A 22,838-nucleotide genomic window follows, 5' to 3' on the forward strand; every position below is an offset into this window, starting at 1 on the left:
CAATGATATTCCTCGAAGTTACAAACACTATCCTTCAAAATAATGGAAAAATAGCGGATCGCTCTGCACTTATCCCCGCGCAGTGGACATTTTAGGAAGCCGATTAAAGAGCGACCGATGTCAACCTCCTTTGGGACGGAATGGGACCTCCTCCATGCAGTCCCCTTGAGCGAACTCTATGAGGGAGTAGCAGCAGGGGCAGAATAGAGCCGACCATCTGCAACACATTGTCATTCACATCCCGGCGTCCAGGCAGCTGCAAGTGGACCCGCTTCAGAAAGCTCCTCCTTCCGAGTCACGAATATACTTCGGAAACAAGCGGAGGAGGTCTCTCTCAAGGATGAGCACGGGCTTCAGAGAGTTGTGAAAATGACGTGGGAGTGGGCGCACGAAATGAAAAACGGGCAAGTCCTAGGAAGCTGCTTTTAAAAGCGGAAGGCGGTGACCAGAATGGAAGAGCGGCACTGCAGTATACTGCGCATAAATAATCAATAAGTAAAGAGTTGTGCTTTAACTCAACTTATTAAGATAAATAGATACCTCAGATTGGAATTAGCGAAAATAATCCAGCGTGGGGTTCCATGGCTGGCATCGCAGAATAGAAATTGGTTAAAACTCACTTTAAATATTTACAATGGAACCTTTGAAATACGAGCAATGAAACCAATGTAACTTGAGGGAACGAGAAACTTTCATAGTTCCAATGCTTTTTAACGAATGCAAATCAGATATCTTATAGGAGCATCTTTATCTTTAGGTGTAGGTAGAGCATATATATCTTTAGGTTAAGGCTCCTATCGAAATCGATAGGAGCCTTAACGTAAAATTAGCTAAAATAGTAAAATAATAAATAGGGAAAGCATAATTTTGCTGAAACTTAAATTTCCACTTGCCAATAAATTATAAACAGAAATGGGTACCTGAAATCAAAATTCGCGTAAAGAATCTAGAGTTAAGTACAATGGTTTGTATCGCATAATATACTCCTGTTAATCGTACTTTAAATCCTAACAATAAATCCCTTTCAACACGAACGATGGAACTAATTTAACTTTCCTGAGCAAAGAAATCTTTCTTTCAATTAAAATATCGATTTTCAACTAATTGAATACAAATGTAGGACCCTAACATTGAAATAAGCTAAAATACTAAAATAAAAAATAGGGAAAGAGTCACTTTGCTTTTAGTCAATTTCCGATTAGCCAGCAAATTATAAACATAAATAGGTATTTCAGATCAAAATTAGCGAAGAGAATCCAGCGTGGAGATCAATGCCTTGCATTGAAAAATGGGCATTTGTTTAAGTATGTTTAAAAAAATTAGAATAAAAGCCTTGCAACACGAACAATGAAACAAATTTTATTTGCGGGAACAATATGATTTTTTGGTTCAAAATTAAATTTTGATTATTTAACGTATGCAATTCAAATACCGGTACCTTACATTATGATTATGCTAAACTACTCTGGAATGAAATTTGAAGTCTTGCATCTTAAAATGAAAATTTATTGAAGCTCACTTCAGGTTCAACGTAAACTTCAAATCTTTTGGAAGAGCATGTAAATAAAGTAACACTTGAAATTGAAACAGCTATGGCTTTGTGCTCTACTGATACTCAGCTCATACGATTCACTCAGCGAAATGTAGCGGAAAATTCAATATGAAAGGCGTTATATAGGAAAAATTTAGTATCGGCCCTCTAGAAAACTGAACTGACAAGATGATGCACGAACGAAGTACATGCGTCGCCAGCCAAACCCATACATATATGTTCAAAACTTGTAAATAGATAAATATTTGTAAGATTAAATTGCATAAATTGGAGCGAATTTTCAAACCTTCAGTATTGGTGTGGTGAATCGGATCGAGACTATAAAATTTAAAGATATAATTAGACTTGAGACCATAAATATTGTATTTATATAGAAAAATATACTTCTTCTATAAACCCTTGCAACAAGGAAAAAACTTGCTGACTTATTGAAAAATTATACTTTCATTTCTTAGACATTCATCTTTTTCGGGAGATATTCCATCCAGTTAGTGGCTTCCCTGTTGATTTATCAGCTGGTGATTCCCGATTATTGAATAGGCATTATTTTTCGTAGAACTCTAAGTCACCCAATATTGAATACAAATTGAATTTTTAGCACACACACATACACACTTCAAGTCCTTTTACCACTCTAAACACACCATCATTCTTTCTATCCCTCACCCCTACCACGTACGACATGTAGTATAAAACCGCGCACAGTAGCGTACACAATATGGAGGAAAATATGAAAGTTAAGGCTCAAAATATGAGAATAGAAAACAGAGAGCAGGAAGGGAGTGAGATAAAAAATATATATAAAGAGGAGGAGGAGTAGAACGTCGAGGATGGAGTTTATGAATAGGATTACCAGACGGCGCGCTGCAGTGGCGCGGACGAGGGAAAAAAAACGTAATACGGATGAAGAGAAAGAGGGTATGATGGAGCGATCCCGGGGTTAAGATTGAGCAGCGAAATTGACGGGAGAAAAGTTGGGTCGCGCAAAAACTGAAGAGAAGGGAGCTGGATAAGGAAAAGCATTGAGTGGAGGGGGAGGTGATATGGATAAAACTACCAAGTACCCGGCAGTAGCGGGAGCAAGAGTAATGCAGAGACGCCTGGGGAAGGGAGAGGGAACTAAAAAGACAAAAAGAAAAAAGAGAAGGCAGCATTATCAAGATTGCTCGTTAATCATGTGTCGTGATTTTGATCAACCCCTCGCTCGCACTAACGGGTAATGCGGGGGAAACGCCTAGCTACGAATCTGTGGAGAAAGGAAAGTAATGGCAGTGTTTTCAATGCACGCACTACCTAAAAGAGAGAGAGAGCAGAATTAATCCTCGTGATATATTCTTTTGATACTCTTGCCTCTCCCTTATGCTTTCAACGCAGCAACGAGTTATTACATGGTAACGGATGATTCTTGATGGGCGGGAAGAGAATAAAAAAATCATTCCAATTGCATGCGAATGCGGCATAAAAATCGGCCGTAATGAGAACTGACGGCGTAAGCAAGGGAGGAAATACAAGACAAAAGCAAAGAAACCTTGGATAGAGAAAGATGGAAACGGGTGAAAAGCTTCGAAAATCTACAAATAAACATTTTAAGAGATAAATACCTCAAATATTATAAATTACCGAAACTCTTCATTTTCTATTCGACTACAAATACCAGTAGCATATCAAATAAAAACTTTTGGGCTATATCGTCGCGCTACTTTTTGGGTGACCCCAAGTGAGAGAAAACAACCGGCATTGGTCGGGAAACGTTGGGCCTAAATGTGTTGGGACCAAAAAATTGACGCGGCGGTATAGTCCAAAAGTTTTTATTTAACATGACGAATACACGCGAAACTTTTAACGAAGAACAGTAGCATAACTATAAAACCCACTTCGAAAGGTCACGTGAGTTATTATTCGGCCCATATCAATTCACCATATTCGTTGAATGCCAGATATTCTTGAATTAAGTAATTTTTTTTTAATTTTACAAAATATTTCTCCTTTTCGCCATTAAACAATTCCACTATCAAAGGCCTGAGGTCGTCCATTTTATTCCTCTCTTAAAGTCAACGAATCATATCGATTGTTAACTTTATATCCGCACGCTAATGGATGAAACATTCGGTCGGCTTCATTAGATAATTCCGCAGGGAGTTTCCAACATTGACAGTTCGTTTTTCAGCTCATCACCAGCGTCTACAGGCCCCGACGGATTGCTCATGTCACTTAGTAGATGCCGTAAAATATTATATGTTTGAACATACAAACAAATAACTATAATATATCCCGAAGCCCACCCATACACTGTATAGGAATGATTGTGAAAGTACTGCCCATTTCAAAAGGTCGTAATATCGACAAAGTTCCGCGAAGAGCGAAGTCATCAATTCGCTACTGAGAAAGCGAGGGAGATAAATATTAATTTGGGCTCAAGGTGATTGCACGGGAGTGGCCAGTGACGTCAACTACATTCCGTTCTCCGCATAACGGTTAATATCATAAACATTTCGCCTCCGATCGCCAGGAAACCAGGTAAAGGATCAATAAAAGAGAATATTTTAGCCTCTTATACTGTACTCGGTTATAATAGAAAAAAATCAACGAAAATTTTCAACCTCACGAACTGGTGGAGAAGGATTTCTATGTTGGTGGTAATAATTTTTTCCACTTTTTAAGCGTAACCTTGTGATCCTACCACGCCTAAGGTATATGCACACGCCTAGAGATGAAAAATGTGGCTTGATTGGAAAATTCCACAATAAGTTACCGTAATGATCAAAAGGAAACTATCTCTTCCACGTCATCGTTGCCTTTATTCAATTTTTAATCCCACTTGCGAAATTTTCTCTCTACTCGTTCGAACAACACCGAGGATTTCTGGACCAGTACTTTCAAATGTATGAGAAATTCAAATTCTGTTCGAACTTTCTCTTTTTTTTTTGGGGAGCTATTGCCAGCTTATAATATATAGTGAATGATTTGTTTACATTGTTATCAGTGAAAATGTGAAAAATATTTCAAAAACTGCTAAAGAATAAGCGACGAAAATATGTGGAGAATTTATGATATTCCAAAATTGAGAAAATTTTCACGCTTGGGTATTCACTTCGATGATTACAGGAACACACGATTTTATTTGCAACAAATAGTAAAACTTTACTATCGACGATGGCAAAAACACTTCATTGCGCTCCTAAAATAACTCATTGAAGGTGAACTGATTAAATTTCAGCAATTTATCTTTGAAATAATGCTACTTAAGCTTAGCATTCAGGTTGACCAAGCGTAATAAATTTAGCGAAACTAAGAATTTAGGGAAGTTTATGGAAATTTGATGCCCTCCCAAACGTAAACCAAACGTACCGGACCAGTTGATTGATTTTCCCGCTGGCCACTGCATGAACGCAAGAAGCATAACGGAAAGAGGTCAAGTGTTGGAGCATGCCCCCGAGGGCGCGAGGGGATGAAAACGAGAAAATTTCCTTCAATTACACATCCGCGAGGGTTCGGGAGATGAGCCAAAGTCATCGCCGAACTGCGGACGCCTGAGATCAAAGCAAACAGCGGGATCTCTAACGCTCAGAGACTGGAAACCAGAACCAACTCGCCGAAAACCCTCTCTCACCATACACGGAACCCGCAAGTTCAAAACACACCAAACTAAAACCGTACCTACGTAGCGTTTTCACAAACCGCGATCAACACACAAATTGGCGTCGAAACTCATCCGGGTGAAGTTAAATGGCTTACGAGGATGAAATCAGCGCGTAGACTTGATATGTGAGGTGCTGTGCATAGGTTCTTAGACTTCCAGCTAGCTCAAAAGAATCAAAAAGTGATAGTGAGTAGGCGATCGGCATCGGCTCTGAAGCCTGAAGGTGGAAAGAGAAGCCCGAGGAGGGAATAACATTTTGGTTTGATTCGGAAATCCAATCCCATTGAGAGCCACTTCTCCGCGTAGTCATCTGGCATTATTTTCGAATAGCAAGTACATCTAAAAAGCTTCACCCCCAAGCCCCTAATCATTCCACCTGGCCTTACCACCACGGCCGGGTACGGACTTGATAATTTATAACTCTAACTGCTTTATTATATTAGTTTCACGGTATATTTAATCAAGCGACAGGATCACATTTTGCATCCCAGCAATTAGAAATATAGCATTAATTGATTCATTGCTTTCCAACATTAAACCATCCTTACGTAACAAAAACTCAAAATACTGGAATGAATATGGTTGGATCAAAATTCATACGCAAAATTCTAAGTTATTGATCTTTAATAGTCCTTTAAATAATACAATTACTTCAACCCAGAATATTTTTAAATGCATGGGTTTAGTTAGAAAATTCAAAGAGCGAAGAAAAGTTATGAGATACTTTCAAATCATCAGTCTAAGCTTCATCAGAGGCGCAATCATAGATGAATCGCGACACCTCAAAATTGAGTAACCGTTCTACTCCAACACTAAATAATAAAATATGCTCAATAATCTAGTACGCACCTATAATGTATTAAGGCGTGAAAATTCACCCTTGGTGATGTAACCTTGCTATTTCATAATTAGATTTTTCTGAAAAGTTTAAGGGCAATGACCGAGAGGAAACTGCTGCCGAAGATTTAATACTAGTTCCCAAGAATTCTGTAGCAGCATTTTTTTTCAACATTCATCTTATTTACTAACGCCCAATGATAAAATGACCAAATATGACCCATGATAAAAATGTGCGCTTTTATCTTTCTTATAGGTACATTATCTCTCGCAAAACCTTTCAATTTAACCCGTCCTTACTGATGTTCCGCATGAGTGGATTTTTCAGAGGCAAAAGATAACAAAATGTTTACAAAAAATGTGTTGAGGGAAAAAACATAATGGCGAAAGATATGAATCGATGGTTTTGAGGACAGAAGAGAAAAGGAAAGCAATTCATACACTCAGACCTTCCATTGGAGAGAAAAGAAAAGGGAAGGTCATTAGCAATATGGCGGAAAATCTTTATTTTTTTTGCTTCCAAGAATTTCCACTTTCAGTCCAAGGGTTGAGTTGCCCTCTCCGACCCTTTTTGCCAAATTTCCACACCGAGAGTCCACTTTCCTGAAACAGTGCCACTATTTCACGAGGGGAGAGTGTTCTTGAGCAACATTTCAGCTTATCTTAAAAAAATAATTAGGCCTGTAGTACCCCATCAAAGACAAGGAAATAACACGAAATTGTAAACTCATGGCCCATTAAGAAAGAGTGAACAATCTGAAGTCCAGATAGTGGTTTCCCTGACTCTCCTTATTACAATTTAGCGAACAGAGAATTAGCACGTCGTAATTATAAAATTAAAATACTGAATTAAGGAATTACGATAAAAATTGAATTAGAATTTGAAGCAATTCCGGCAATGTTTACGATCGACATTTATGTATCACGATACCACATGATCATAAAAACGTTTTAATCTCTCCTTATTTGCTATTAAATATTAGGGCATATGTTTTTGCAAATTGATGAAACTACCACAAGATTTTAATATTTAATGCCGTCGATTGATTCCGGTGATGTGCAGCCGCTGAAATAAACAGTAATTCTGAGTACGTTTGCAAGTAGGCTGTTAATGGTTCATGTATAATTAAACGACTTGAATAAATAAATTATGACCATTATTTAATAATGGAATTTCGATAAGGGAATTTTTTATGCCGTAATGCGTTAATACAAGTAAAAAAATGAAAATTCAAGTGATACATTCTTTTTAAGTCAGCGTATTTGTCAAAAAGTAGTGACCTGTACAAGCTATGAACTTGGGTTAAGCAAAGGATTATTCACAGTTATCCTATTATGTATCACTCTTCTCCTACTTTCTTCTTCTGCCGTCTTCTGCCGTCTATCTATGAATTAACTATCGTCTAATCTAGCAATTTAAAGTTATCATTTCTTTGAAACTGCAGTTGAGGATTACATACGTTATTTTTTATACCTTTTTAATAATATAATTCCAACAAACTAAGGAAGAAAAGGTATACTTACATTGCACTTGGATTAACATTTATTTTTTCACACTATGGAGGCACTGGAGACGAGAGAAAAAGGACTTATTTTTTTCGAGTATGTTTTATTCTCTAACTTTTACTAATACTTTCTTTTTCAATTTTTATACTTCTGTCCCAGCACAAAAACGCTGAGAAACACCGAGTCAGGCAACAACAATGCGAAGTCCTTCGAGTCCTAGTGGTCTTTACGACCCACTACGGGCAGAAAATAAGGAAGTCGGTGAAAAGATCAAGTCAGGAGATATAGTTGGAGGATATAAATGGATTTCATGCAGAAGGAAAAAACTTATAAAAAGAACGCATATAATCCTCAACTGCAGTTTCAGAAGAAGAGCTGGTAACTTTGAATTGCTAGAATAGACGGAAGTTAAATCAGGCAGCAGAGAGTAGAAGAAGAGGGAAGCTACATAATAGGAAAACTGGGAAACGGGAGCAGAGAAAATTGGAGGTAAAAGATATTGGACGTCAAAAAGAAAAGAAACCACGGAAAAACTTAAGCAAAAAATTTATCTACTTTAATATGACCCATGTGGTAGACGAAAAAAAGTACCCTTTGAGGGGAAGTCTGCAGTCAATGTGACCATAAAAATGAACCCTAGAATAGAGTTAAATGAGAGTGGGTACGCAGAGTTCCTCATAAAAAGAGATGACGGAATAAAAGAAACCAAGAAGTATTGGATCAATCACTGTTTTTCACATTCTAAGAAATCGGAAACCTCGTCGGAGGCAAGCAATGCCGACGCTTGTTCTCTAAAAAATTCTCCCGAGATGAATGAATGAAAAAAAAAATCAGTTCACTAGTACCCTATTTCCCGTTATTGAAATCAATTAACCTACTATTCAAAATTAGGACGCACAATTGGCGTCTTGAGCGGATGACATAACCCGCCCGGTGACTCAAACAAGCAAAAGTTGTTTACAATAGATTCATAAATGAGCATAGATGTGGAGAAAAGCTTACCTCCCAACCGTGAGCATCTACACGATATAATTGAAATACCAAGAGTACGCTACAACCAAAAACATTTCTCACCGTCGTATTTCAGTTATTTTCTATCCTTTTTCCCAAACACATTGAGTGAATTATTTACCCTTTGGGTGAAGTTTACCACGAAAAATATTATTTAGCTTTGCCGGGATTCGAAATCGTGTCTCCCGACTACCGGTCAATTATTCTGCCAGTTACACCACCAAGCCCGAGAAACGGGTTTCGAATCCCGGTTAGGCCAAATGATTTATTTCATGACAAATTTCACCCTTATTGCAAATACTTTGCATGCGTATGCGTGACTGCGTGCAACATAACACGTTCCACGAAGTTCCAGCATTCGAAAGGATTACGAACAATACAATGAGGAACTTGCATGGGTCGTAGATTGCTCTAAAAACTATTATGAATAAGTCAAATGGATACATTAGCTCGCAAAAATACCTTCAGTTTCTCCATTCAACATCAAAATAAATAAAAAAATTGCATTTAAAATCGAGAAAAATTTCTCTGAGCCGACCACTGCGCGAAGACACCCGAGCGTTGCCGAGGCCAGGCGTGACGTCATAGGTGCCTAAACAACCGTAGGGAGTAGGGAAATACGCTGAGCGCATGGTGTAAAATTTGTTTTGAGGGAGTATTTAGCCGCTCATCGTCACTTTATTTTGTTCTGTTATTCTTGGGCAAGTATTCCTATTGCTATTGTGCCTAGATTATTACTTGGGATATTAATAATGCGGCATCGGGATGATGAAGTACAAGCGTTTCACTTCGTATGTTTTAGTGATCGGAAAAATGGATGATAACGTTGCCACTCGTTCGAATAGTACACCTGAAATTCATCTACATCTACGTAATACCCCGCAAGCCGCCTAAAAGGCGTGTGGCATGGGGTGTTAGGACACCAGCCTTTTTTTAGGACACCAAAAATTAATGCCACGACCCTCATGGAATTTGTTAAGACAAATTATTGCTATACGTCGGCGGCAAATCGAGTTATAAAAGAAACTTTTAATACTGGGGGATAACGATCGTAAGCTGTGCTGTTGACATTAGAGTAAGCTGTGCTGTTGAATTTCGCAACACCGAATTATCGGAGAAGGTAGTCCTATCCGTCCTTCGGTACGAATTCACAGCAAAACAGTCTGCACACAATCCACATGTGAGATCGCGAATCGGTTCCGCTGCCAACACACACACAAGCTATAACCTATTTCAATAAAGGTAAATCCATAAACAATATACTAGCATATACCATAAAAATATAGTGGGAAATAGGCAAATACTCTTATCAAAAACTGGATGTCACTATCACATTCTTATATTCATCACGTACAACTTACAATAACAGAACTCGTTATGATGAATACAACTATTTATTCACTGATTTAAACCCTTAAATTAGCCCACACAAATGACACAGGTGACTTTTCTCACTACTATTCGTTGAAATAATGGAATAAAAAACTTCACTCACAGTTTTTATTTCAATAGCGTTATCGTGAAATGTCATATCTACGGTGAACAACGGAGATTAGCACGCCACTGACAATTTTTACACTACTGTTAGACATTTATCGATAGCGTAATAGCACTTTTTACAATTCAATCACGATGGAACACTGATAACTCTTGGCCGATATTTTTCAACCTTGTCAAACTTTGTGCATTACAACCACTGGCACTGTGATTATTAGTAGTAGCTTAACGGGAGATGTCACGTTGAAAATAACACTATTTTGGCACAAAAATGTTCCTAGATGTCTCCAATCAGCGAGCAAAAGTTGCATTGACTGGAATTCACCCTATAACACAAGCACATACAGTCCTAAACGACGAATTCTCCGGTACCTACGAATAAACGGATGAAGTTATTGTATATAAAAACTAAGCGGACATTAGTAAACATCAAAATCGTTCTAATTACATACTTAAATGAATGATATGCCGTCGATAACATCAACTTACAATTAACGTATCCCCCTTCCAATGGCCGTGGCTCAGACTCCTACAACGATGTTATTTAGGTATTATAAAATTTTTGGTTTAACTGCTCCAGTTTTATATTTTATGCCCTTACTTAGATATTAATATTATAAATAATGGAAAATACGAGGGCTTCCAAGCCTCTATCGTCGGATATTTATCTTTAAATATAAAATAATCAACACGTCTAACAAACGAAGCTCTCACAACTGCTGGCAACTATTACAAACAATCACAACAATAGCTTCGCGTGATGTTTAGGCACCTTTGACGTCATCGAGGCTTCGTCGGTAGTGGCTTGGGGGTGAGGGAGTTTTTCCCGCGCTTTAAAATTCGTTATATTTATCATTAAATATCTCGCGAAGGAAAACTCAGATTTACATGCGGTTTTCTTTGTTGTATTCAGAAAATAATTTTCTGTCCGCCTGTGAAATAAAAAAAATTCATGCAAGTTCCCCATTATTCTATTCAATGATATTAAAATCAATTCCACCAAATTCCATCACCTTAATCTTTTACACCTGACACTAAGACAGGATTGATCGCCTCGAACTATATTTCGACCGGTAACACGATATATTCCAACATAATTTCAGATGATCCTACTGAGGCAAAATGAAACTTGCATTCTTTAAAGTCAAGTATTTAGACAAGGATTGAACAAATTATTGAAGAAAACACGGATAACTAGTGGTATATCAAGTTTTTTCCTAAATAAAAACATTAAAATAATTGAAATTGATCACGATAGGCTGCAATAGAGTTTCATTTATCGGTACACACAACTAACTCATGGGCATTGACTGAAACTGACTTTTGACTACTACACTGTTTCGTAAGTGGGCGATGTTCAAATTCATTCGACTGCTTGCTTATTTTCTAAACGTTATCCCCTCCTTGGGCTTTTCATTTCTCCCGCACTGCATACTCTACCATAAAACTTATCACACCAAAGCTACAGCTAAAATCTACAGCTACCGACACCTCAGGCTATTTCCAGTACTTTTACCGCTTTCTAGTTCTAATAATGAAGCTAGCTAGCGTTTTGACATGATTCCCAGGAAATAATATATCAAAATATATTCACTTTTAGTTTCCAAATAATATGGCCATCGATGGGGAAAATTCTCACTAAATTTGCAGGGTAACTTAGGATGCTATAATCAATTTGTCTATCACGTTTTTCAAAATAGTTGTCCTTAGAAGTCTCAGTTAGTTATGTACTCCCCTGGACAATAAACCTTATTTTTGTAACTGCTCAGCTTGACTCATTTACACTTGGGACTATCTGGACGTCTGTCCGTTTATTTCCAAGATTTGCACTGTAGAGCTTCCTTGCGGTTGAGTTCGACATTACTACAATATCCATTCACGCCTTAAATGGCCATTATCTCCTCAGAAAATAAATAAAAACATTCAAATTTCCCACACACATCTTTATAAAAGGGTAGAAAAAAACACTGCCTCATTTTCCTGGTTAAAACAATTATTAGCGAAGGCGGCATGGAGGGAGGAAAGAAACGTTGTACGGAGTAGCAACCTTGGAGAGCATAGATGACAATCTGCGAAGCGACACCAAGAAAGATGCCATTACAGGTAGGCACTCATAGTAGGCGAGCATTCCATTTCCCCTTACAAAGGTTGGTGCTCTCAAAGATAGCGATACACAGAAATGCGAGGACACAATGGTGACGCGGGAAACACCTAATTCAACTGCCTCAAATGGCAAACAATGAGCTGCTCTAGGGGCTTCACTGAGGCGTTGAGAAGAGAGCCAGGGTTCCACGATTGTGGGGCAAGGATAGTTAAAAAAAAAAAAAAAAGGAATCCTCCACTAGAGAGAGATGCAGATTGGCACGTGGGATTGCATTAGCACATCGTCAGCGGAGAAGGGCCGCGGAGAATCGGCGACGAAGCAGGCGGATGGTAATGAAGCCAGCCTGAGAACATATGGTGAAACAGAGGAGGTGCAAACCAGAGATCTATTTCTATGCGGAAAACTCGCTCGAGGGTATACGTAGAAGGGAGTAAATCGTCAATGGCAGTGATTAAGTACAATGCGTGATGTAACGCCCGGAAAATTTAAAATAAATTTCCACAATTTATGATAATCCGAATAAAACTGTAACAATAATAAAGCTGTAAAAAGATAAAGTAAAACTTGCCGGCCTCGGTGACGGCGGGGTAAAGTTCTCGCCTGACAAACTGAAAGTAGCAGGTTCGAGTCCCGCCTGGGTAGGTTGCCCCCATTCAGGGCAAAGGTGTATGTAATAATCCATCGATTTTGGCTGTTAAAATTCTATATAAAGGCCATATATTGTTTTTATCCGGGAGTTGAATATAAATTTAAATATTAAAATAAGCGTCAAATCCAACAACTGAATGGCAATATCTATCTTATAGTTACTGGTTGTTCTAACGCGAATGATTATCCTCTGCAAGAAGGAGAAATATGAAAATCTGTTGTTGCTAATCGTAAATTGGAATATTTACAATCATATCTCATTGAAGCAAAACGCTTGCGAGCTAAAATATCACTGCCTTCTTCTACGTCAATAGATACCGAATTCAAACAATGTACCTTAGCTAATATTGCATAATTTTTATAAGCCCTTAAAGCAAACTTAAATACAGCTAAAAGCTAAGTGCTCACATGTAGTTTCTATTTAACCATTCTCCCTAAGTTATTTCAGGGATACTAAAACTTGAATATTTCTCATTATAAATACTTAAATTTTTCATTCAACCATAATATTAATGGCATTATTAGCAAAATTTTTAAACATAAAATGAGTAATAGTACAAATCTGTCTTCAAACGAGATGTAAAGGCACACATTTTTCAAAAATGACGGATCTTTAAATTTAACGTTGCTTAGAAGCAACACTGGGTTAAAAAGGGAACCACTACCACGATAAATTGAGAAGCTCAGGATTAAAAAAAAAAAGAGATTTAGTCACAGGGAAAACAGAGGGAAGCAAGGGTTTGGCGGGAATAAAATTGAAACCCTGGGAGCCGAAGGTGAGACGTGGTCTCTTAGTGAGAGCGGGGATATTACTATAAGCGAGAGATTGAGGGGCTCGCTCGGCGCGTGGGGAAGTGGGGAAAGAAGTTTCACTGGGCTCCACTGGGTGAGTGAGAAGTGCTGGGCCAGCATAGGACGAAGAGGGGGCAAAGATGTGCTCAGTTCGGGTGGGTGAGAGGGTTAAGATTCTTCAAGAGATAGGGGGCGTGTCCCTCGACGCAAACTTTTCAAAGTCGGTGATGGGCGCCAAAGACACGAAATTAAGGGGCGGCGGCGAATTTTAAATACCTTCCCCGGAAAGGCGAGAGTGGAATATTCTCAGGGAAGTGAGGAGGAGGGATTGGGTGGATCAAGAGTGGCCCTGAGATGGACGAGTGGAGATTGTTTTCATGGGAAAGAATGTGACAAAGTTGGAACAATCAAACTCTCTCGGGTAATGGGTCGTGATTCCTCGTGGGGACTCAGGCATTCCGCACTAGAGCGGAAACAGGATTCCTGAGAGAGGGGTATACATTGCACGTGGTGCAGATTCGGTGTGTTCTCTAATCAGGGAACGCTGCAGGGGCCATCACAACTAAAGTAGGCCTTGAAGAAAAATAGGTTGGTTGGATAGGTCAGTACTGTTTCACTCAGCATCATCCAAAATATTGTACTTCTGCAACGATAAAAATCCACTACTAAATCTCTCTGAGATTTTGTATGAGTGAAGCGATGGGAATAAGTGCAGTATTAATCAAAGAATCATAAGCTCTATAGCAATTAATCGAACAAATCTACCTTTGGGTCGAATCACAGAGTGATTGAAGAATCGCCCAGCTTAAAAAATGATTGATGAAAAATTCTTATGAAAAAAAAATTCTTATGTAAAATATAATTTGTGTGTATGTGCCCCAGAAAACAATATTTATTGACATTTATAAGTACAGTTGAAAATCCGCAATACCTAGCAAAATATTATATAGAAACAATATAACCCACAGATGTTTTAACGCTCCATCCTTGACACAAAAGTTTGCGAACAATGTCATATTATAACATGGAACTGATAATAAGACTTGAGGAGGTATTTATTTACATAGCGATATAAATCATATTTAAAAAATGAATAAATTATAAATAAAACAACCTGGAAAAGAATCCAACGATTCTATCTATAATAATGGATATAAAACTATGCAAAACTATCTTGAACTAGAATTGAAATTAGTTATTTCATAAATATTTTCCTTTATGAGGCAAATCATTCCAGAATTTTAATCTCTTTATTAAAACATCTAATATCTTAAAACCCAGATAGTTATCTTTGATAGCTCAATCACTGGCAGTGAAACGGAATCTAAATCATTAATTCTAAAATAAGAAACCCCTGCTTAATAGTAGTCATTGACAAAAGGGAAGAACGTATAAATACAATTTTGATGAGTGGCGAAATCAGTTATTTCGTCAAACATTTAATAAATCGGTTAACTACGATTACGCGAGAGAATTCAAAACCTGAATTTATCCAGCTTCATCGTGTAAAAATGCCCACTTAACTGAAATTAAGATTATTCTTGGGTGTATAATTTTCTACTTCAGGATTGAGAAAAAATTGAAGCTTCTGAGAGGAAGGACACAGATCACCCCTCTAATTAATGAAGGACAACATTCCGGAGCGTGTCCTTAAATATTTTGCGCGTATTACACAGATGCGCATAATAACAGGGTTTATAGATGACAAGATCTTTTCCGCACACAGATTTTAAATTAGGTTTCAATCGATATAACGAAGATATAAGAGAAACAGCTGAAGGTAAACATCGCTGAAACTCGCTAATTCATTGTGTATGCCTTGAATGACACTAAGCCAGCAAAAAAAAAACTTGTTCATTCATAGGGATCTATCTGGTACCGAATAATGCCGTTATTTATAGAAAGAGAAATAATGCAGTGACGAGGTCACTGAAGCAATTCAAGAGCAAGGAGGTGAGATACAAAAGGAGAATATGGTCATAACAAAATATCAAAATTGTGGTAGATACATCCAATCAAATGGTATACATAACATAGGGTTGAAGTGCAAACATACACATATAGTGGTATTTCGTGCCTGTCAGCCGGATATTCCAATTGAATTGACCATGAAGCATGCGGTTCCCTAAATTTTCATAGGATATTAAGAAATAAATAATTTATGAGACACGTTCAACAAAAAGGTTAAAAGTTTTTGATAGTCGCTTCAGCTCGTCAGGCCGTACCCCAAATGCGCGGAAAGCATATGGGATCCGGCACAAATATCAGGGAACTACGTAAAATACCAAGGAAAGCGACACAATGCGTCAATAACTGCTGCGTGGAAACAGAGCGTTACCAGGCTTTTGTACAAATGTAGATGAAAGTTGTTAGTGAATCGAATGCAACTCGCTATTATTACATTAAAAGAGCAATCAAGAAGACATATCTCTCCGAACATGACAAGCATAAAACTTTCTTGGGACGGTATTATATTCCGAGGTCTGTCTAAAGCGATGAACTAAGGGATAGACTTTGCCGAAATGATTTGTACAGAAGTTTTTCCCCTCGAAGCACTAGGTCGACCTAAATAAATTCCTAGTCGACCTCAGGCAGTAAAATCTCCAAACACGCACTTAAAGATGTCGCTGTACGCCAGGTAACCTCACGTAACATCCCTTTTGAGGTGGCTTGCAGGGTGGCATGAATAGGTAGATAAAAAAATTTAGCAAAAAACATCCCTGCGGAACATATCGGATCCCTGATGCAGGCCTCTGTATGCCACGAATAGCCAAGAGCCAACAGAAACAACGGAAACGACACGTCGTTTTAGCAGTTCTAGAGAGTAAGTGCAATTATTTTTTTAAGGAAAAGAGTGTAGAAAGAATGGATACATGGTAAGAGAGTAAAACCAGCGGAGCGGGCGGATATGAAAGGAGAGGAAATAGAGGAAAACTGAGAGAACACGAGGAATACAGAGCAAACTCCCGATCTAGGAAGGAGAGAGGAAAAGTGAAGGTTATACAAAAGGGGGTGCCTGCAGTGGTTTCTCGCATTTAGAAATCGGACAGAGTGTGGCAAGGCACGTTCTACCGATGGAACAAGAACGCGGTTGCATATATTTCAGCGCGCTGTCTCAGCTTATGGAAAAGGGTGCAACCGCGCAGGTTGGAGGATTAAAGACTCAAAAATAAGGGAAAGTAAATCATGGATCTCGTTGTAAGAATAGAGGAAGGATTGAGAGAAACTTACTCGAAAGGGATATCAAATAATCACTGCATAACTGAGCTAAACTGTGTAGAAATGGGAATAACAAATGTTCTATCTCAACTTCTCTTCTTTCACATCATCAAGGCACACAAGAGCATGCAAAATTTTCAATCGGAGAGTTGACGCAAATTTCAAATTAATTATAAAGAACAAGCAGCCTGAGCAGAAATCCGTTCATTTAATTTTCTTTTGGAAATTCGCCCTAATCTTTGCTCCTTCAAATTTAAAAAATAGGCAGTGACTTTGCATTTATCTTTTTCTTTTCAAGATGGGTACACAAGTTTCTTTACGGCTCGGCCCTTGGTACATACTACCACAAGCATTGCCATCCGGTATTACGTCCATTTAAAGTCATCAGCCATCACGAAGATAAAAACATCATTCACAATAAATTATGGCAAATAATATGAAATGAAATACTACCAAAGCGTGGCTTTTGATATTATAATCACAGGATATAAATAAAAAATTGCCACAATCACTGATTTCGCACAATAGAAGAATGCACTCATCATTCCCACTCCATCACAGATCCTCTATGCTCGCATTATACGGCGAAAACTTCACGTAAGTTATCATATGTATTGAACATTCATGTCATAACGTAGCTACGTATTTACACACAATATCCACTTTAAATGGAGCTATGAATAGTTAATCTTGAAGTTCAATCATCTGTAAAAACATTAATACATTGCATGTAACTTGTAACTAATTCCATATCTCCAATTTTATATTCAAATTTGATCTCGCAAAACGCCATTAAAACGTAGCAAAATCGTAATGTAAGGGTGTATTATTTACGTGCACAGAAATCTTTGCCAATGACATGTATGACTATGGGAAACCCTGCATGAGCGCCTTTTGTATGAGAAGTCATATTTTTAAATGCTTCAAAAGTAGTGATGTACATCTAAAAAATTATTTCGCTCTTCCAAACTGTTTCATAAAAAACTGTTAGGTAAGTTAACTCCCTTCTTCAGAGTTACACTTGATGTTAGCATAACATTCAATGCTTGGACAGGACTTTATTCAAGAGGGGACATGAAAATATTTATCTTACTCAAAGTAGACCAAATGATAAAGCGTCTGGAACCGCTGGGAACATTTTGGCTCAAAGACCATCGGGCAATAAAATTGCAGAGCCATACCAAAACTCGCGCGGTCACACATGAGGACTTCATGGCGTCGCAAACAGATGACTGTGGCATTACGACCTGCTGTTTGACTTCAGTTCGAAGAATAGCACGTTGGCGTACCGCTCAAAACGCTCCCCATAACTCAGGTCGTCGACATGGCTCGTTAAACGAAGAGAGCGTATCATCTCAAAGGTATTATACTACTTCCGCGCTTAAAAATGTCGCGACGTCTATGGGCATTACTAACCACTAGGAAGTAAACACCCATCTCGCAACTGATGGTATCGCCACAATTGAGGAAAAAGAAAAACATTAAAAGCAGCGGGAAAGCCGGAGCAAGCAAGAATAGAGAACCTATTCGTCCCTGACACCTATTCAAGCAAGCATTCCAGACATCTTTCACTGGAAAAAAATGAAAGAAGACGATTTCCAACCAAGCGGATTTATAAAGACCCACGGAGAACACACATAATTACCACACATGACCTCAATAGGCGTATTTAGTGGTACAACAGTCCATGAATAAAAATCAAAAAGCAATTAGTAAAGAATGTCAAGAGAATGCAAATATCTACTAAATAGATTTCCCAATTTTTTATAGAATAAATTGGGACGGGATATTAATCATTACCTTAATATATTAAATAACAGACTTTAAACACAGCACATTATAGCATTAGAAGTAAAATAATTAAAATTTGAATGTAAAAAGAAAATGTCCAGTTATTAATTCTATATAAAGAGCATACCTTTCAAATTCTCCGAGTTCATCTGATGAAGACAAGACTAAGACGTTGTCCTCGTTCTCCGCCGTATCTCATTGACAGCTGCTTTCATTGATGCTCTTTGTTCACTATTCTTAGTTGCTGCTATTCTTCTGTCACTATTTAATAGAAAAAGATGATAAAATTAGAAAAAATATTCGATATTCAGTTCAATTTCATTTTGTATAGAATCGATTTTTTTAATACCTCCATTTCAACACTTTTATTTATGATATTATTTATTTAAATAATAACAAGAATAAAATTCAATTTCAACATTGCAGGCCATTCGTAATAAAACTTATTTTGTGTTAAAACTAACGTATTAATTTCCCCACTCACCCAGGTTTTAGTTATGCTACCATCTGAGTCAGATTTGAATTTTAAAGTGGGATTAAAAAACAAAGTTAGTTTTACTAACTTTCACACGGTAATTATAATGATAATGCCTATAGTAAAATCTTAGCAAAATTCCTACCTAAAATTCAATAATCTCCCCAAATGTATGATAATAACACAAGGAATATTAAGGGGAAACGTACATTCAGGTTTTCCGGATTGAAAAAGTTCGTCGTCAGCATAAACTATATACATGCAATTGTCTTCCCATTATAAATGTTAACCATCAATAATATTCCCGTGTAAAAATCATTCAAATAATCTACCGTGTTAAGTGCGCATTTATTAACATTTCAGTGCACATTGCACACTAAAATATGTGTTGTTGCAGCAATTAAAAACGGCGCGCAGAGCCTAGACTATCACTACCAAGTTCTAGACTATACTGAGGTATTATTTTATAACTCCTTACCTACTGCGGTCAAATTTATAAATTCTCTGCCACAGTTCAAACCCCAACTAAATTTTACCTGACAGATAATGCCGTGGATGAATTCCTTGTATTTCCATAATTGTATCAATAGCTTTACAGAAAAATATGTCTTTTCAATTACTTTCAACTCTTTTATTTTTTCACTTCCCTTCTGTATTTTTTTCAAGCAGGGTTCTTATGTGCAAGATGTGTGCGAATTTGATATATGCATTCTCATTTGCTATCTAACTTGCCTTATACATGTTAAAATCATGTCCCGGAATCAATAAATGATAATTAAGAAAATATAATTTATAGGATATGCCTCACCCGTGCATTACCCTGGTAGGCACGCGGAATTGCCATGAGCATCGTAGAGTGTAAAAAATAGCGAATATCACTCCAGAGCTCAGAGAGCGCTCAGGTGAAATTCAGATTCGTAGCTCAACCGCCTGAGTTATCTCAGCAGGTCCCAAAGGCTACTTTCAAAGCTAGGGTGGGTTCCTTTCACGTAACTACTCGGCAGAATTCCAAGAAACTTCTGAAACCTCGGGAGAGTTTTCTACCGCTCTCATTTATTCTTCATATTCGCCCACAGTCTTAAGATATTTCAATTTTCTTCCGCACAACACAATTATTCCCTTTGGGGGGTGAATGTGTAAATAGGCGAGTAATGTAGAGAGCAAAATCGTAGTTGTAAATGTCAAACCATTGGCGTCATCCTCGCCACAGTTATTAATAATGGGGCTGAGAATTCTTAACCGTCGACACTCCACGATAAATATCAATGAACCTTTCCACTTATGCAGAGCGAAAATAAATTTAAAATATGAAAACTTCATGCTTAGAATCGTTCATCCTCAGCTTTAAATTTTATCATGCATATGAGTTAAAATTGCGTAAAGTTAATTCAAAGAGATATGTCAGCTGGAAATTCGTTAATTTAGATTTACTAATAATTTTTCCCGCTAGGTGAACATAAACATTTGTGTGAGACGCAACAAGCTACAGATAATTATTACATTCGGCTTCAGACCAACAGCTTTTTGAGGCACCTTAATTTTTCTTCTTTTGACACATGTAACTCATATCTAGACGAAAGGAGGGCCCAAAACTCTTTAAGGGATTATAGCGCCACGTAGTACCGAAACTTGGCCGGCGAGGAAATGAGATTAGAGTTAATTGGAAGCTTGTGGGTGCGGAGGAGGTTCGGGGACCAGCTGCTTGGTGAAGAATGAACGAAGAGCTAAAACATGAACGGAGAGAAAAGGGCACCAGTGAGGAAATTATGAAGTAGACGGCCATCTTCAGGAGGTTTTATGAACGGTTAAGAGTAATTATAAGTAAAATACCTAGAAATTATTGACGAGAAAGGAAATGTTTACATATAAAGTTGGATAGTTAACTCGTAGTTTTAGATTCGTAATGAATTGCACGAAATCCGGGCTGTATGAATATGGGGATGAAATTAGATAAAAGTGAAAGTTATTGAGATACTTCATTTAGTCATCCATCCATTTAGTTATCAGATCATCAAATAAGTAATGAAAAATGATATTTCTCTTTGTTGGATTATGCCTTTCTCCAAGATGTGTTAACTAAGCATTTGATTGAAATAATTAGAAAAAAGAAGGCAGCTCAGGAGAAAGGTAAAATAACTAGTAAACTATTCAAGGATTTTCAATGCTTGAAAACTTAATGTCTCTAATAAAATTTAAGATGACATACTGAAGGCATTGAATCAAGGGGCTAATATCGACATGCTTACTGAACTCTCTCAATGATGGCGAAATATCTTTGCCATAGCAGAGAGCAAGCCGGCCTTCACTCTGCATCATCATGAGTTAAAAAAAGAAATATTACAACAGAAAGCTTTGTCTGCCGAGCCAACTGTGGAGCACAAAGAATTCTCAGACCCTTTCATCAAGGAAGACACCCCCGATCAATTTTTTTTAAACCCTGCCTAGAATTTTCGGCTGCTCTTTAAAAAACTCGGATCCGAATTCCAAGCTAGAAATAGAAAAAGAAAAATACTCCCTACTTCTGACGCTTCTTGCGGCTTCCTCCGACCTATCGCGTGGGATATAGAAAGTCGAGAGAGAAAAAAAATAGGCCTGAGGAAAAGGCCTAAAAAGCTTTAATGAAATTGGAAGGAGATAAAACGATTGTAAGGGTAGGTCGAGAGAAGAAATACGTAACTCATCGGGTGTCGGGAAATTCCTTCCCGCCCCCATCACCGTAGAACGGAACGAAAGGGTGGGAAAATAAGCAAAACGGTAGACCGCGAAGTCAGAAGGACGAGCGGGAGAGAAATACAGGGAACAAGGCATGCAAATGGCGTCGGGTGGAAGGAGGATGGAGTGTATACTGTGAGATGAGATGGAGGGAGGTAGGGGACGATAAAAGATGTTGTGTGTGGGGGATATGGGATGGGTGGGCGGGGGGAAAAAAGAAGGGGTTATACGGGTTCACTGGATAAAGTATTGGCTTCGGAGTCGTACATCTCCCATCGTTCGGGGAGTAAAAAGACCACGGGGAAGGGTAGGGAGGGAGGAGTTTCTCTGAAAAAGGCGAAAGTTGAGGGCGAATAAGAGGAAGCGGGATCATGGGGAAAAGGTTGAAACAAGTGGATGCATCATTTTCTCTTCTCCCTCTTCTCTCAGGGCAACCGTGCGAAATTCCCGTCGCTTTTTTTATTTTATTTTTTTTCGGTACAAAAACGGGAGAATCCCTTACGAAAAGGGTTCTCCAAGAAGAACCAATTTCTGCTCAAAAGTCACCCTTGAATCAAACTCCTTTTCCTTTCATCTTTTCCGAAAAGGAAGAAAGACAGACGCTATACGCGTAGGGCTGCATTCGGATATTAAGCCGTCATATAAAAGTATATTTGATAATGGTGAGTTATTTTGATTATTGGGCCATGACAATGACGATAAAGTCCTAACAACAATCTTATTACCTCTCTACAGTTGTATGCCTCACGACCCTATTTATATTATAAATTTATTTTTAGACGGCTCTTTATAGATAGGCATGTTCAATTCTCAAGATTACAAAAAAGCTTTGATGCTATGAAACTGTCTTGCTTAAAGCTGCAGGACTTTACAAACTGTTATTTCTTATTACTCGCTAAGGTTACAAAATATGCCGAATTTGAGAGTAATCAGAAAGTGTCGGGTAGCAATTTATACCTTGTTGCGTTGAGTTGGCATAGAATAACCCAATCATTAACATTTGCAATCTTTTACTAGATTAAATTGGCACAAGATCTTCACCCCATTCGATGTT

General features: G+C 37.9%; 1 protein-coding gene across 3 annotated transcripts in view; it reads right to left on the reverse strand.

Annotated features, from left to right (window-relative positions):
• Window positions 1-22,838, reverse strand: part of LOC124157683 (roundabout homolog 2-like) — a 984,420-nt gene that overhangs the window by 828,399 nt on the left and 133,183 nt on the right. For all 3 annotated transcript variants that reach the window (XR_006864642.1, XM_046532623.1, XM_046532622.1), the window contains one exon: window positions 18,725-18,858. Coding sequence is in view for 2 of the 3 variants with exons in the window: in XM_046532623.1 (XP_046388579.1) it covers window positions 18,725-18,746 (22 nt within the window). In the remaining variant the exon portion in view is untranslated. The remainder of the gene's footprint in view (window positions 1-18,724; window positions 18,859-22,838) is intronic.

The sequence above is a fragment of the Ischnura elegans genome, chromosome 4 (assembly GCF_921293095.1).
Source record: "Ischnura elegans chromosome 4, ioIscEleg1.1, whole genome shotgun sequence".
NCBI classification, from domain to species: domain Eukaryota; kingdom Metazoa; phylum Arthropoda; class Insecta; order Odonata; family Coenagrionidae; genus Ischnura; species Ischnura elegans.